Genomic DNA, 17,192 nt, shown 5'->3' with positions numbered 1-17,192 from the left:
GAGAAGAGAGAGAAAAGCATGTACAACAGCTCCAGTTCTTTTGAGGAAAGTTGAGAGATAAATGTAATAAATTATAAAGTAACATCATCATCTGAGGTCCTGTATGACCAGTGGCGGGGGTCTTCTCAAGAATTGTGTCCATTTGCAGAGAAGTTTGTTACCTTCTCAGCACGGAGCAAAATCCAAGAAGTTTGTTTATTTCTTAAAATTCTTTCACGGTTGCTGTTTTAAAGATTGTTGTTGGGCGTGGTTGTCTGTGTTCCTATGCTTTTTTTTCAGGTGGATATTTTTGTATTGTATTCTTTTCCTCATTCTTATATAAGCCACCTTGGTTACTGTTGTAGAACCACATAGAAGCTATAAATGAAATATTTTAAATAATTAAATAGTGTTTCTACATAAATAAAAAGAAATCCAGAAAAAGCTCTCTCTCTCTTTTCAAACAGGTGCTTGGAAGAGAAGTGTACACATCTAACAACCAGCTGGGTGGGATCCAGATCATGCACAACAACGGGGTGACACACAGCACAGTTTGCGATGACTTTGAAGGTGTCTATACCATTCTGCTGTGGCTGTCCTACATGCCCAAGGTATTCTCCCACCCCTTTTAGTTCTGCTTCCCAGCAATGTAGTTAAGTAATTTTAGACTCTGGAATTACTGAGGGGTGGGGTGCTCTTTCTATGGTAATGTGTATTACTTCACTTTTTTCAAAATAGGTCAGCCAGACTTTCTGCATTCCCCTGTGCCTGTTCATTCTATTGAGTGGGGCCCTGTGCATCTGCCCCAAAGTCCTGTTCTGTCAGTACTGCTACTGATTTATTTGTTTCTTACATTTCTATAACCCCCAGTAGCCGAAGCTCTCTGGGCGGTTTGCAACAATTAAAACCATAAAGTACAAGCTGTTATAAGACAATATAAAAGTTTAAAATGACAATATAAAATAAAGAGCAAAATAAAACCTAGCAGCAGTGCAAAGATTTAAAATGCAGTAACAGATTGAAAACAACAGAAACTGAAAGACTAAAATGCCTGGGAAAATAAGAAGAGAGGCCAAAAAGAGCACAATGTAGGCGCCAGGCGAGCCTCTCTGGGGGGCTCATTCCACAACAGGGGTACCACAACAGGAAAGGTCCTCCTTTTAGTAATCACAGTACAGGGGCACATTCCACCTTTTCATGGCCAAATAGCTGGCTGAAGGATTGAGCTCTACAGATGCCACAACAGGTTAGGTGGGAATGGAAGTAGAACAGTCAAGTTTGGAACCATAGGATATGACTGGGAGAAAAATGCTAACTTTAAAATGCTACTGGCTAAAAGTTAATAATTTCCCTGTTATGTTATTCATTTATTAACTTGATGTGCTGCTCAACTAGCAGATGCCCTTGGGCAGTTTACAATCCTAAAAATCTCAAAACAACAATAAGATAACAACCAAAACAATAAATACAACAATGAAGATAACCAAATATTTAAACATTAAAAAACATTAAAGAGCAAGCAGTAAAGTGAAAAACCAAAGCAACAGATTAAATGCCTGTTGGAAGAGGAAGGTCTCAACCTGACATCTAAACATTTACAGTGAAGGCGCCAGTCAGATCTCCCTGGGATGAGCATTCCACAGATGGCCAGGGTGATGGGACTACAAATTATGGAGCTTTGTATCAGGCCAGTGCCTTAAGAAATTATGCAGGCACCCTAAGATATGTCTGCTTTGCAAATGAATGTCAAACAATACTTCTGATTGGTATGGCTTTTCCCAAGGACTCTTGGGAGTTGCAGTTTGAGAATTTGGCTGTTATTCTATTAAAATGGCTATGTGCATGAGACCACTTGCATCATAGCAGGACTGTAGTGCAGTGGTAGAGAGGTTTCACTGCCTGGAACCCCTGGAGAGTTCTTTCCAGTCCAGGCAGACAATACGGGGTTAGATGGATCATGTCTGACCTGGTATAAAGCAGCTTCCGATGTTGTGTAGCAGGCCCTGGACAAATGTTTGAGCATTTGAGTAATCACAGGTAGCAACTTTCCCTCCCATTTCCTCTTTCCTTTTAGAGTGTGTTCAGCCCAGTTCCGATGCTCACTGTAAAGGACCCGATAGAAAGAACCATTGACTTTGTTCCCACCAAGACGCCTTACGATCCTCGCTGGATGCTGGCTGGACGGCCTCACCCAAGTACGTACATTTCCTGTGGCATGATGCACTCTGGGACACACTGGAGTTGGGGACAAAACCTGTTTTGTCAGTCCACACATAAATAGATGCGAATAGCAAAACCCACAGAAAGTTGCTTCGTATTGCCAGTAGATTTAAATCCTCAATAATGTACGTGGTTCACACTTCTGATCTACTCTTCCTTGCCTCCAGGCTTCCTGACTTTCGTGCCTCTAGGCTTCCATGCTTCTAGGCTTCCTTGCTTCATATTGCCAGTAGCTTTAAATCCTCAGTATTCTACACCTTCTGATCTAGTCTTCCCCTACTTAGCTTGCTGGAAAGGGAGTGAGGGTCTTGTTAGGACTGCTTGCAGGACCCTTTTTCATCTGAGCCATGTTGGAGCCCAGGTTTAGTCCAGCTGCTCTTAACTTGTTAGGGAGATGTGCTGCTTTTGATCTAGGAAATTAGGTCCTGCAAGGCTTAGTTTAGCTTGTTGTCATAGGGCAGCACCCCTGTGGTGGGAGTAATGTCTGCTCCCACTCTTAAGTGCAACACTCTCTCTGCTGTGCACTAAACCTATGTACTAATAGCAAAGTCATTCTTTGAGTGCCTGTCTTTATCTGGCCAAAATGGCCCCACCCAGGCACAAACTTGGAGGTATCAGCAGGCTTGGGGGAACCCCAAAGTTTGCAGAAGTATACAAAAATCTTTAGGTGGGGGGAACCTCTTGCAGGGGAAAAATATCCAAAAACAAGCTAATGAGGACTAAGCATGTCCAGTGCTGAATTGGGGGGGCGGGGGTCAGAAAACTGGGGTTGAAGATGGAATGGAGTATCCTGGAAAAGGTTGTGGCTGGCTGAAACCCTGAACAGGGCATTCCACACTGCAACATTTTGTTGCAGGTTCCATCTAACAATCCTATAAGATAGGTTAATATTATTCTCCCCATTTTACAGATAGGAGACACAGAGCAAGTGACCTTCCGAAGGTCACCTAGTGAGGTCATGGCAAAGGCAAAATTCAAACCAGGGACTTTCTGAGAAGCACCATTTCTTAAGCAACTACACTATGCCTCACTGGTTCCTAGGTAGAATGAGATTGGTGGCAACCATAGATTTTCTGGCAACTGTTGTGGCTAATATTCCTCTCCCCCCACCCCAATCATCTCACTGGTAATTCATCTGGCTTGTCTTGAGCATGTATGTTCCAAATTGAGTGACTTCGGTTTTTAATTTAGTGGAGGCGTTAAGGGGAAGCAGATGATTCTCTGCGATAAGTTAAAGGAGAGATCTCCTAGGTGAAAAGTTAAAGCCGTTTATTAGGAGAGATAGTGCCGCGATATTCTTCAAACTGACGCTCGACACGAGGCCCAGAATCGAAACGATCAGCTCTGGACTCGGCGATGAAGAGATAATTTTGAAATGGATGGCCACATTTTACAGCGGGGGGCCACGGAGGCAGGGAACATTAGAACATAGTAATTTCAAGTTTGGGCTTGATAAAACACTTTCCATCCCGTTGGAGTCAGCAGAGGTTGGCTTGCTCAGATCTCCACTTTTAATTGCTTTTGCACTTGACTTTTGCAGAGCCGGGAATGCCTGCTCAAAATTATAGCATTGCAAAAGAGGCTGAGCACAAAAGCCCCCTGGTTTTTTTTTTTTTTTTGTAGAAGCTTTGTAGACATCCTGCACAAAATGGAGACTTGTAAGAAGCACAGTTCTCCTTGCGAAGGGCAGTGGCAAATTTTCCTGGAGAAGGCTGGGTTCACACAACATGCTAACCTACACTTAGTGGTTGAGGGGTGGTTGTTGTTGAACCGTGGGTTGTTTGTTCAACTGTAGGTTAGTGCGTTGCCCAAACCCAGGACATTTTCTGCAGGGTGGCTTGTTAACCATGCAGTATGGCTTGTTTTTCTTGAACAAGCCACCTTCAGAACCCATGGTTTGTTGTTGGGTTCTTCAAGGTGGTTTACAAGCCACACTGCATTGTCAACAAGCCACCCTGCAGAAAGTGTCCTGAGTTCGGACAACATGTTAACCCACGGTTGAGCACTGAGTGTGGGTTAGCATGTTGTGTGAACCCAGAAAGAGAGAGAGAGGGATCTTAAGCCTAAGACCTACTTTAGAGTTCATACGTTCCAGCAAAGGTTTCAATTTGTCTTCTGCCCTAACACAATAATTCCATAACTCCCCCCTTTTTCCTTCTTTGTATCCCACCTCATCTAGATGGCTTTGGCCTTGCTTCCAGACATGTGTACTTGCTCGGTTGGCCGTCCCCCCCCCTCTGTATCCTGATTCCCTACAACTCAGTCAGACCAGTGGCCCCCCTCTTCTCTCAGTGGGTCTGAGAGCTTACCAGCTATGATACCAGTCAGGGCTGGATGACTGGGTATTGTTGTATTATTATCGTTATCAACATCATTATTTTTAACTCGCTCTTTAACTGAAATGGGGCTCCCAGAGTTGATATAAGATAGGCCCAGTCTTCAGGTTTACAGTCTAAAAGACGCAACATGCAAGGAAAAGGGATTTAGGAGGGAGGAGGAACAAAGCAAACTCGAGCACATGTTCTGGGTTACTACTCCTTCATCTGGCTACCCTTTTAATTTCCCACAAGCCCCAGAATGAAGCTGGGTCAGGGGCATTTGTGGGAACTTTAAAAGGGTGGCTAGAACCAGTCATCTGGCGCTGCTCAGAGTGCTGGGCCGGGGCAGGGACAAGCAGGGGACCTTGTCAGCTGCTCAGGGATGTCAAGTGCTGGCGCCAGCCCTGGTCTCCGGAAGAGGAGTCTTTCCCATTCCTGCTACCTGATCCGTTTTAGCCAGAGATACCTGGGATTGAACCTGAGATCTTGGCCCCTAAGATGTGAGCCCTTCTCAAATTATCACTGTATCTCTGCAAATCATATACATCTCTTCATTCCCCAAATTAGGAGTGTGTGTGTGTGTGTGTGTGTGTAGAATCTCAGTAAGCTGGCTTTAAAAATAACAATAAAGTGCATACATTTTGAAATGAGAAAAGTCTTGAAAAGCAACATCTCTAACACCATAGCTGCCTTTTGACAACTGTTTGCCATGTCTTGAAAGAAAGAAAAAACACCCTGTAGAGTTATTTATTTAAAAGCAGGCAAATTCCCTCTGCTGCCCACATCCCATCGTTTAACAATAAATGATGCCTTTTGCTGATAAATAGCCCTCTTTATGCAGACGAAGAAATTAAAGAGACAGCCAGGGCTGGGGGCAGGCAGACGGTTCTGCAGTCTTAATATGTACCATCTCTGTACAATTTGTTTGGAACTGAGCGTCATCTCTGAGGAAGTCCCATGCAGTTGGATGCTTTGGCACCCTGCAGGTCAGTGGCAAGGTGGAAAGATGGGCTGTAGCTTGTGCAAGAAGCAGCTGCAGCCAAGTGTCACAAAGCAAGCCTGAGCATTTAGAGAGGTCAGGGAGGATCAGATGACCCATTCTGTCTTGTTGGTGTCAGGAGGTTTGGCTGGTTTGGTTGCTGTCTTTGTAGTTCCTTCCATTGGCCAGAGCTGGCAAATGATGTGCAGGCTAAATCCCTGCCTGGCATGATTTATTTGGCATTTATAAAATGCCTCACATTTTAGAAAGGCTCCACAGATACGAAAAGATAAGGCAGCCTTTGCCCGAAGGCTCACAATCTTATAGATAAATGATACAAAAGGAAAAAGGAATGGGAAGGGAAGGGAAGAGGAAAAGCAAGCCTTGATGCAGCTGCTCCTTCCCCAGAGGATGGATGGGGCCAGGTTGGTCTCCTCCTTGCCATGATGTTCTTCCTGGAGGGCGGGGGGGCAGTCCCCCCCTGTAGTGACAGAGACCAGAGTGTTCCCCCTTCAGCATTGCAGTCCTGGGGTAACTCAGCTATACCCCTCAGTTCACCAGTCCAAGACCTACTGTGACTTCATGTATCTTCCTCTCCTCTTGATATTTTCCTCTCCTCCACCCCCTTTTCTTTCTTTCTTTGTAGCTCAAAAGGGCCAGTGGCTCAGTGGTTTCTTTGACTATGGCTCTTTTCTGGAGATCATGCAACCCTGGGCTCAGACGGTTGTGGTTGGCAGAGCCAGGTAGGTCATAGTAACTGTTTAATTCAGTTTATTTATTTGACATGTACCCTGCCTTTCTGCCAAAAATGGCACTCAAGGCAGCTTACAATCACTAATAAAACTTGTTTAAAAAATAATAAAGCAAACACAATTAAACACGCAACAATGACAGAATAAAAACAGCCTCCAACCCAACAGACCTGCTTACACACCAAAGGCCAGCTTGAGTAAAGCGGTCTTTGCCTGGCGGTGGAAGGATAGCTGAGAGGGAGTCAACTTAGCCTCTCTCACCAAGGAGTTCCATGGCCAGGGAGCAGCCACCGAGAAGGCCCTCTTTTGCATTGCCACCAAATGCGCTTCTGGAGGTGGTGGTCTCAAGAGAAGGGCCTCTTTGCCTAATACTTGTCATCCATAGAGTGCTTCAGAGTACTTAAGGTACATGATCACCTTGTTATTCTAAGAACAGTCTTATAAGGTAGGTCCATATAATTATCCCCTTATTACAGATGGGAGGTTTGAGGCTTGACTAAGGCTGTATAGTGAGTTCAAAGTAGAGGTAAGATTCAAATTGGTTTCTGGCTGATTGGTCAGGGCAAAAATAGTAAATATTAGAAAAGTGGTGACTTTCACCTCTGGCCAGGGCCACTGACCTGTTTTCTGGGCCAAGGTTAAGCCCTGGAATACATGAAGTAACAGTCGAGCATGCCTCCTGAGCATGTGCAGAGTGCAAGCCCCTCCCTCAATGCCCCTGAAGTCCCCCCCCCCACAAGATGATATAGACTATGTGGCTTACAGCGCAATCCTATGCATGATTACTTCAAAGTAAGCACCACTGTGTCCAAAGGGATTTACTTCCATATAAGTGTGCATAGGATCACAGCTTTAATCAGCTTTGTGGGGGCTGATATATGGGGGAACCTGAAATTGAACTTGGCAGCATTCCAGTTGTTTGCTATCCTTATTCTGGGAACTTCTGAGACCAAACGTTACCCGCACCCTACTATACTGCAAGAAAATAGAGCAATTTCCCCATCCAAAGGCTGGTAGTGTGTGCATTGTAGAACAGTACATCATGTTCCAAGTGAAAGGTTTCACTAAAACTAGTAGAGCAGGAGAGCTCTGTACATTTCTGGGATACTTACTTATTTTCTTTTCTTTCGCTCCCCCTCCGCCCCGGTAGGAAATTGAAGTTCTTATTCAATTATATTACCTACTGTAAAAAGAAGTCCGGGTCCTAAGAGTCATGCTGCTTGAACAGAACCAGAAACTCAATCCAGCCTCTCTTTGCATAGCCTTGCCTGAATTTATATTTCTTGGTCACGCCGAGCAGTGACTGAGTGTTGGGAGGGCAGAATGGAATGTTGGGAACTTGCTTTCACAAAGACAGATACCAGTGTGGTGGATGTCTTTTTGTTCCTGATTTTTTTTAAGCCACCAATGGGACTGATTGTTTCAAAAAGGATGGCAGCCCAGGAAAAAAAAATGAATGTGTTCTTCTGGGATTGTTACTCTTAAGTGCTGCCAAAACTCATCTTTTTGTATGTATGTTTGGAAGATGTGTGCCGTTGGCTGTAAATTGTCTTTTTTTATTACGCCCCGGCACCTTGTCGGGGGACATACAATAAAACAAGATGTAGCATCTTCACAGACTATCCCTGACAAAAAAAATTTGTACAAACAGAAAATTTATACAAACAGAAAACAGAAGTTGCTAGTTGAGTCTTGGTTCTTCCCCCTCCTCCATCTGCCCCCGCTGCATCTAAGTTCAATAAATAACTGTAATACATGGGATAAATATGTTCTTTTATGAGCTCACAGGAGCCCTCGCGCAGAAGATATAAGTTACCATTTTAAGATGGAGCCCGCAGTGATACCTTCCCCAGCTGGGTTCTTCTTTATTGGGAGCAGCAATATTTACAAAGCCCATGGTTCACATTGTCCATGTTGCTTAGCTTACCCAGGGGTTTGGCTTTGAGAACACTAAGAAAGGAGAGGGGTGGTGTCTTTTAAGATGTTCCTAAAACAAGAAAAAAAAGACTACTGTTTGCATTTGTCAGTACAAATGAATGACTTCTGTTACATATCAAATAATTATTCTGAATAAAGCGTGGGGGGAAACTAGATACGTATGTAACACCTTAGAGACATAGGTTAGCATCCAATGTTAAGGACATAAGAAGAGCCCTGCTGGATCAGACCAAGGGTCCATCTAGTCCAGCATTTTGTTCACACAGTGGCCAAACAGCTGCCCATAGGAAACCACAAGCAAGAGCGCAACAGCACCCTCCCACCCATGTTCCCCAGCAACTGGTGCACACAGGCATACTGCCTCTGATACTGGAGGTAGCATGTTGCCATCAGGATTAGTAGCCATTGATAGCCTTTTCCTCCAGGGATTTGTCTAACCCCCTTTTACAGCCATCCAAACTGGTGGCCATCACTGCATCTTTTGGCAACGAATTCCATAGTTTAACCCTGTGCTGTGTGAAGAAGTCCTTCCTTTTGTCTGTCCTGAATCTGTGACCCACCAGCTTCATAGGATGACCCCACTCAGTTCTAGTATTATGGGAGAGAAAGAAAATGATCTCCCTATCCACATTCTCCACACCAGGCATAATTTTGTACACCTCTGTCAGGTCTCCCCTTACTCAATGTTTCCCTACGTAGAGTCAACCGATTGAACTGAATGAGACTTAAGTCCCATTTATTTCAGTGGTCTACTCTACGTAGGACTAACATGTATGGGGAGAAGCAGTTTTTCTCTCCCCGTACCAACATGTATGAGGAGAGAAAAACTCCTGCCTGAAACCCTGGAGAGCAGCTGCTGCCAGTCAGTGTCGACAGTACTGGGCTAGATGGACCAACTGACTGGAAGTTGTAGTCCATGCTGGGAGTTGTAGTCCAACACAGGGCTGGATGTGCCTGATCTTGTCTGATCTCGGAAGCTAAGCAGGGTCAGCCCTGCTTAGTACTTGGATGGGAGACTGACTAGGAATCAGGCTTCCTGTATTGAGCAGGGGGTTGGACTTGATGGTCTTGTAGGCCCCTTCCAACCCTATGATTCTATGGAGGACACCAAGTTGGGGAAGGCTTGTCTAAGAGATGCTTTCAGTTGGTGTTAAGTATTGCAGTTTGTAAGATGGGCCACATTCGGACGTAATGATAAGCCCATTTTACAAAGTGGTTGAGTGTGGGTTGATTGTTGAACCGTGGGTTAGCGTGTTGTCTGAGCCCAGGACATTTTCTGCAGGGTGGCTTGTTAACCATGCAGTGTGGCTTGTTAATCACCCTGAACAACCCAACAACAAAACATGGCTTCTCAAGGTGGCTTGTTTGAGAAAAATAAGCCACCCCGCATGGTTAACAAGCCACCCTGTGGAAAATTCCCTGGGTTCAGACAACACACTAACCTATGGTTCAGCAACAACCCACGCTCAACTACAGAGTGTGGGTTAGTGTGTTGTGTGAACCTAGTAATTATGTCCAAACCTGGCCTCATGGCCTCTCACTGCCCTAATCAGCCAGGAACAGGAAACCAACTGCAAACTCCAGTTTATCAGGGGAGCAGCAAAGTATGAGTAGAGATGTTACAGGAAGCTTCTGCTTCCTTGTCAATTTCTGGTCAGTTTAGCCCTGGGGTTTCCAAGTGGTGAGACACTAGTCTTGGTACCGGCCAGACTTCCTGCCCCTCCTGATTTTTATTTTATTTTTTAAGATTTCTTTGAACTTGCAGGCTGGCCTGCTACAAAGTGAAGTGCATGTAGGGCTTCAGAGGTCAGAACCAGCACCGGGCCCAGGAGCCCTAATTTGCTTAATACGTTTTGTTGCTGTTACCAGACTCGGCGGAATACCTGTCGGACTGGTTGCTGTTGAAACCAGGACAGTCGAACTGAGCATTCCTGCAGACCCTGCAAACCTAGACTCAGAAGCCAAGGTAGGTTTTGCTTCTACAGGCAGCATGGCCAGTGGTCAGGGATGATGGGAGCCGTAGTTCAAAAACCAACGATTTCCACAAATCTCGGGGTGCTCCTGAGTATAGCGATACCTCCCTCTTGTTTCTCAGTGGCCCCGTTTTGTCTCCGTTTCTGTCGGCACTCACCACCCGAGTTAGCAATTAGAGGGAATGATGAGTATCGGCCTAAGCCACAAATTTTAAAAGCTTCAGAAAGCAAATCCTGGCATTAATGAAATCCTCACCTGGAACCATTTTCTGGGAAATTTCTCCTGTTTCCCTTCCCCTCTCTCCCTCCTGCTCCCCCCCACAACAGATTATCCAGCAGGCTGGCCAGGTTTGGTTCCCTGACTCTGCCTTCAAGACAGCCGAAGCAATGAAGGACTTCAACCGAGAAGGGCTCCCGCTGATGGTCTTTGCCAACTGGAGAGGATTCTCTGGAGGAATGAAAGGTGATTATGTTAAAAATGCAGAAGTAAAAATGGGGAATGGTCAAAGAGCAACGAGAAGCTGTGTCAGAAGGGAGGCGACTTCAGCAGCACAGAGACGGTGGAAACTAAATGATTAAGGGCGTGTCGCTGCTGTTCTGCTGTTCAGATATCAAGCCAGTATGATTGGATTTAGTAGTAGTATGTGAGGCCTGTGACAAACAGTTGCTGTGTATCCTACGTCCTAACAGGAATGCTCCTGTTCAGGATTCCAGCCAGCCATGCCCTCCAAACAGAGCATTCCTCACTTCCTCCCCCTCCCTCCATTTTCCTTTTTCAACTACCACAGTGGCTACTTGGTCCTCATAGGTCTGTTTGGGGGATTTATTTGTACTTGGTGGGATTCCACAGAGCATCCTGATATTACCTTTCTTTCAATGGCCCCATATTGCCTATCCACACCCACCACCTGAATTCACTATTAGAAGGAGTGATGGATATTGCCATAAGGTACAAATTTTAAAAGTTTTAAAAAAAACTTTAGTTCTCAGAATCTTGTCCAGGGAAGGGGTGGGCAGTGCTCAATTTCTAAAAATGGAGATGACAAGTGAAGGCCTGTCTGGGAAGCCTTTCTATTTGCGCTCTAAGGAAATCTCACTCTTTAATCCTAGGTTTGTAGGAACAAGAGTGCAGTTGTCCCGTGGTGAGGGAAAGGTGCTCCGTACATGATCTGGGACAATTCTGTTGTTGTTGTTGTTGTTGTTGTTGTTCAGTCGTTAAGTCGTGTCCGACTCTTCATGACCCCATGGACCATAGCACGCCAGGCCTTCCTGTCCTCCACTCTCTCCCGGAGTGTGCTCAAGTTCATATTCATTGCATCGGTGATGCTATCTAGCCATCTCATCCTCTGCCGTCCCCTTCTCCTTTTGCCTTCAATCTTTCCCAGCATCAGGGTCTTTTCCAGGGAGTTTTCTCTTCGCATTAGATGGCCAAAATATTTGAGCTTCAGCTTCAGTATCTGTCCTTCCAATGAGCACTCAGCGTTGATTTCCTTTAGGATGGACTGATTGGACCTCCTTGCAGTCCAGGGGACTCGTAAGAGTCTTCTCCAGCACCACAGTTCGAAAGCATCAATTCTTCGGCACATAGCTTTGATTATGCGGACCTTTGTCGGCAAGGTGATGTCTCTGCTTCTTACTATGCTGTCTAGGTGTGCCATAGCTTTCCTCCCAAGGAGCAAGCATCTTTTAATTTCATGGCTACAGTCACCGTCTGCGGTGATCTTGGAGTCCAAGAAAGTAAAATCTGTCACCGCTTCCATTTCTTCCCCTTCTATATGCCAGGAAGTGATGGGGCCAGATGCCATCTTTGTTTTTTTAAAGTTGAGTTTCAAACCAGCTTTTTCAGTCTCCTCTTTCACCCTCAACAAGAGGCTCTTTAGATCCTCTTTGCTTTCTGCTATTAGAGTGGTATCGTCTGCGTATCTGAGGTTGTTGATAATTCTCCCGGCAATCTTAATTCCGACCTGTGATTCATCCAACCCGGCGTTTCTCATGATGTACTCTGCATATAAGTTAAATAAGCAGGGCAACAATATGCAGCCTTGTTATACTCCTTTCCCAATTTTGAACCAATTGGTTGTTCCATGTCCAGTTTTTACTGTTGTTTCTTGACCTTCGTACAGGTTTCTCAGGAGACAGGTAAGGTGGTCTGGTACTCCCATCTCTTTAAGAATTTGCCAGAGTTCGTTGTGATCCACACAATCAAAGGCTTTAGCGTAGTCAATGAGGCAGAAATAGACATTTTTCTGGAATTCTCTTGCTTTCTCCATGATCCAGTGAATGTTGGCGATTTGATCTCTAGTTCCTCTGCCTCTTCAAAACCCCGCTTGTATTTCCGGTAGTTCTCGGTTCACATACTGCTGAAGCCTAGCTTGTAGGATTTTGAGCATAACCTTCTATTTAGTACCTATTGTTTGTATTGCACTTTGAAGTGTTCAAAGTGCTTCCCAGGTGTTGTCTACTTCTAATCCTTACAACAACCCTGTAAGATAGGTCAGTTTTAATATCTCCCCACTCCTTCCCATTTGCATAAGGGGAATGGAGTGAGGCTGCAAGCTTTTCTGCAAGAGTTTGTTAATCTACTAATTCGCTGTATTCTGATCTTGTAAACTAAGCAGGGTTAGCCCTGGTTAGTACTTGGATGGGAGACTGCCTGGGAATCAGGCTTCCTGCATTGAGCAGGGGTTGGACTCAATTGTCTTGTAGGCCCCTTCCAACCCTATGATTCTATGAGATAAGTATCTACTTTTAGTTTTGTTGTAAAAGTGAGATCTGAGCACAACACAAAGAGTGTTTCCTTTCCTGCTTTTCTGTTACATAACCTCTAAGTGGCACTGTGGTATAGAAGGATAGCGTAAATACACAAGTGAAAAGAGCGGTTTCTTTTACAATAAAATACCACATTTTCCCTGCTCTAAAAAAAATCACTGTAAGTGCTGGTTAGACACAAAAGTGAAACTGGAGGGTCACGACGTTGTCCAAAGAACCCATAAACAACTGTGAGTAAGGAATAATGAGCACGCAATAAATGCCTCATCTACAAAAGTCCTGAGAGAGTACAGTGCCACCGAATGAGGTGAGATTCAAACCAGGGACTTCCTCATTGGTAGTTCGGCCACTTTGCCACTGCTGTGCACCATTTTCTTATGGCTATGAAGTCGTACTTCATGCCTGTGTCTTTAAAGAAAGTGCAGAGATAGAAGTGGCAGGAGGTAGTCTACGGCATTTCTCTAAAGGTGCAGATTATCACAGAGCAGGAGGCAACATCTAAAACCGCTTTAGTTGCCAGCAGTCCAAAACGCAACAGGGACTGGTGACCAGAGCAGATCTAGCAGACTTCTTTTGAGAGGATCTCCCCTAACAAGGAGCTGCCACGGCAGAAGCCTGCGATGCGCAACTGAAAAAGGGCTTCATCCCACATCTTCATGTGAAGCTTCCTCAAGTGTGTATCAACTTGGATATTATCCAGTGTTGGAGCAAGCTAAAGAGAGTGTCTGTTGTCAACCTTCCCACGCTCCTCAGAGAGATGTTTGCAATTTTGGTTTCAGTGGTGGCGAGGCAGGAGCTGGGGGGCGGGAGGAGGATTAAGCAGGGAGCGAAAATAAACAATTATACCACCCCTCAGTGCATCTAAGAACACACAAATACATGCATATGTACACACACACTGCCAAGAAACGGCTGCGCTGTGGGTAAAATGACTCCGAAATTGTGTGTAATGAGTAGGAAAAGATTAGAGATAGCTCTTGCTACGTTGAGAATTGACATTAGTGGAGGAGGGGAAAAACTCTTTACAAGTCAGCCTAGGAGGTCTAATTTAAGCTGGTGTGTGTGTGTGTGTGTGTGACAGAGAGAGAGAGAGAGAGAGAGCACGCATTGGCTTGTGTGCATGTATTTCTATGCATATCTTAAAAAAAAAATCTATATGATAAATAAAGGCATATCGAGAGAGGGGGAAGGTTTGCTTTCCACCGAACAAGTTCTGTCTCCCTGCAAGGCTATTCAACATAACGCAGAAATTAATTTAAAGGGGGGAAAAAGAACGCCTTGAATATTTAGATGGAGGGAAGCAGTTTATTTAGACGAACCGTCAGTGACCCACAACAGCGAGACATCAAGCGTGAAATTTACTCGAAATTAGCACCGGGGTCTTGGGCTCAGCGTGAATAGGGTTGATAGGATGCAAATCCCAGAGATATTAAACCGCCTCGCTGGTAGCGCTACGGGGTCGTTCTCGGTTGGTTTTTCATGCTATACATATTATTTCCCCCACCCCGCCCTTGGGACAGGTTATAAATAACAATAAACAAAGAGGAATGGTTACCAGAGACTTTAACCAGAATAAAAAGACCTTAGAAAACAACAACACTGATTACCTGCATGTTTGTATCATGGCAGAGCCAGAGAGTAATGGATTTAAGAGGCTTTTTATCCGAATGCGATGGATGTACTGCTCGGTGTGTGTGTGTGCATGCATGTGTGTGTTTGTTTTTCTCTTTGGGCTCCAGCCAAACCTCTGAGGTTGATTCCCACTAGAACCAATGGACATGGCGAGGGGGAGAGAGAGGGAGAGAGCACAGTTACAGAGCTGAAGGGGGGAAATCCAGATGTTTGGTTTGGTAACCTAGGAAGTTAATCTGAAGGCTGTTTTTGAAGTTTGCACTGGGCTGGTGTTAAGAATTCTGCGCTGGTACATAGATGTTTAATGCCAATCTGAAACCGAAAATATTGTCCCAACCCTCATTGTCCAGTTTAGGGTTGACTATTCCTGCTTCCTTCCATTTCTCCTTTTCTTGATTTTATAGAAAACAGATATAGAGAAAATGCCCCTGCCTGTGATGGTCACTGGTCTATATGCTATCCTCTGGTCTCCTACTGTTTTGAATTATTCCCTCCATTCTCCTTTGATGCCCCTGGGTTTGGAACTCTCTCCCAGTAACACTGGGTCACCTTCCTCTCTTTCATTAAGTCTCTCTGCATAACCCACCTCTCTCCATGAAGCCTTTGGCTTGAACCCCTTAGTTTTCATCCCTGAGCGCAATGAAGCCTAAATCTATTTAACACCTATGGGGAAGGCAAAGCGGCAGAGCACTGACTTTGCCTGCAAAAGGGCCCGGGTCCAGTCAGGCATAATTAAGCTATGAAGCAATCCTGAGTCTGCACTTTTGCTTTAGAACGACATAAGTGCCAGCAGGCTGGGAGTTGCTGGGAGTTGTAGTCCAGAACCCAGATGTGTTGGGCTGCACCAGTTAGTAGAGCACTAGGTTGGGGTAAGGTTGATCCAGTCCAACATGTCATAGCTCAGTGGTGAAGCACATCCTTTTCAGGCAGATGGCCATGTCTGATCTGCAGCATCTCCAGGTAGGGCTGTTCCCCACCCCTGCCTGAAACCCTGGAGAGCCGCTGGCAGTGAGTGTAGACAATACTGACCTTGATGGATCAGCAGTCTGAATCGACATAGGGCAGCTTCCTATGTAACTTTTGCTCACATTCCACCTTTTTCCATCCCTCTGTTGTCTCCTGCAGTGTTTAGATTTAGAATGCATGTTCCGTAGAGCTTTTCTACATGAGGCGTTTATTGTGCACTCATGATTCCTTCCCCACAGTTGTTTACAGGTTCTTTAGATGTTGTGGTGGTGATCGTCCAGTTTCGCTTCTGTTTTTTCAGAGCACTTTCCTGGGTGTTTTAGTACAGGGAAAATGGGGTATTATTTCTGAACACGCCATTTCTCCTTGTGTATTTGTGCTATTCCAGCATAGCGCAGCTCCACCTAGAGGTTACATAGCGGAAAGGCAGGAAAGGAAAAGTTGTTTGGGTAGAGCTCGGATCTCAATTCTGCGACGAAACTGGAAGTAAATACAGCGGTTAACAGCCTTGTGTGGAAAAGCTCTTATGCATGGAGACCCATTTCTATCTGCTCATGCTGTAAAGCACCATGTACATTAGTGGCACTTATTTATTTATTTGATATACCACTTACCATATTAAAACACACACACACACACACACACACACACACACACCTCTAAGCGGTTTACAAAGAAAATACATTAAAATACATTAAAATAAAACATTTATAAAAACATTAAAACCAAGTACTCACAATTCCATAATTCTCAAACGAGCCGAGTAGCACTAATCAAGCAGTGAAGGCCTGGGAAAGGTGATGGGTCTTTAATTGGTGTCTTAATCATGCCGCGGTTCATATCTGCCAAATACCAGGTGGGGAGGGCATTCCATAGGTTAGGTGCTACCACAGAAAAGGCCCACTTCCGGGTTGCTGCAAGATAGGGGCTTGTGTAACTCATCTGCTCCGCATTGGGACCAGTCAGGATTTTCCCCTTTAAAAATAACGAAATCATTACCCTGGAGATCCAGTTGTGCTCTAGCGGTTAGAGCGTTGGACTCAGGCTCAGGAGATCCCCACTCATCCATGAAGCTCACTGGGTGACTGACTTTCAGCCTAATCTACCTCACAGGGTGGTTGTGAGGATAAAATGGAGACAAGGAGGACTGTGTAAGCTGCCTTGAGTTCTTTCCAAGAGGAAAAAGGTGGGATGTAAATGTAATAATGAATAAACAAACGATCAAACAAGCAAGCAGTGATTAGCTGTTATGGTTAAATAGTGTCAGGGTGGAAACTGAGCCCATAGAGCCCCAGAGCAGTTCTGATTCTGAGGAGGAACAGCAATCCGTGGGAGAGGAGCTCGCTCATCTCTCACAAGCACAGCAGCTGGCAGAGATTCCTCCTGCCGGCATTCCTGGGATAGATAGTGACCCTGGCAGTGAGAGAGCGCTGGAGGGGGGCTTGCTGGACGCTCGGCGCAGACGCAGGGAGCGACGACAGATGGCACCGAAAGGAGGTGTAGTGCTCGTTTGGCGCGCAAACAACGGTCACGTCCTGAGGACCCAAGGGAAAGAGGGAGGACCTCTCCCTAGCCCATAAGTTCAGGGTCTTCCCGTGATTCTCCTTCAGACGGGGACCAACTGCCTTACCTGGAGCTTAGGCTACTCAGCTATCTTTCCCCAATG

At 45.2% G+C, this 17,192-nt stretch overlaps 1 protein-coding gene across 3 annotated transcripts in view; it reads left to right on the top strand.

The window, feature by feature from the left end:
• Positions 1-17,192, top strand: part of ACACA (acetyl-CoA carboxylase alpha) — a 264,931-nt gene that overhangs the window by 214,034 nt on the left and 33,705 nt on the right. For all 3 annotated transcript variants that reach the window (XM_084822406.1, XM_084822405.1, XM_084822407.1), the window contains 5 exons: positions 447-590; positions 2,054-2,174; positions 6,143-6,239; positions 10,056-10,152; positions 10,487-10,622. In XM_084822406.1, the coding sequence (XP_084678532.1) occupies positions 447-590; positions 2,054-2,174; positions 6,143-6,239; positions 10,056-10,152; positions 10,487-10,622 (595 nt within the window). The remainder of the gene's footprint in view (positions 1-446; positions 591-2,053; positions 2,175-6,142; positions 6,240-10,055; positions 10,153-10,486; positions 10,623-17,192) is intronic.

This window comes from Heloderma suspectum, chromosome 16 (genome assembly GCF_057233095.1).
Source record: "Heloderma suspectum isolate Gila_16-S chromosome 16, 16-S_ref, whole genome shotgun sequence".
NCBI classification, from domain to species: Eukaryota; Metazoa; Chordata; class Lepidosauria; order Squamata; family Helodermatidae; genus Heloderma; species Heloderma suspectum.
The sequence above is the reverse complement of the archived record's forward strand: the minus strand, read 5'-3'. Positions and strand labels throughout refer to the sequence as shown.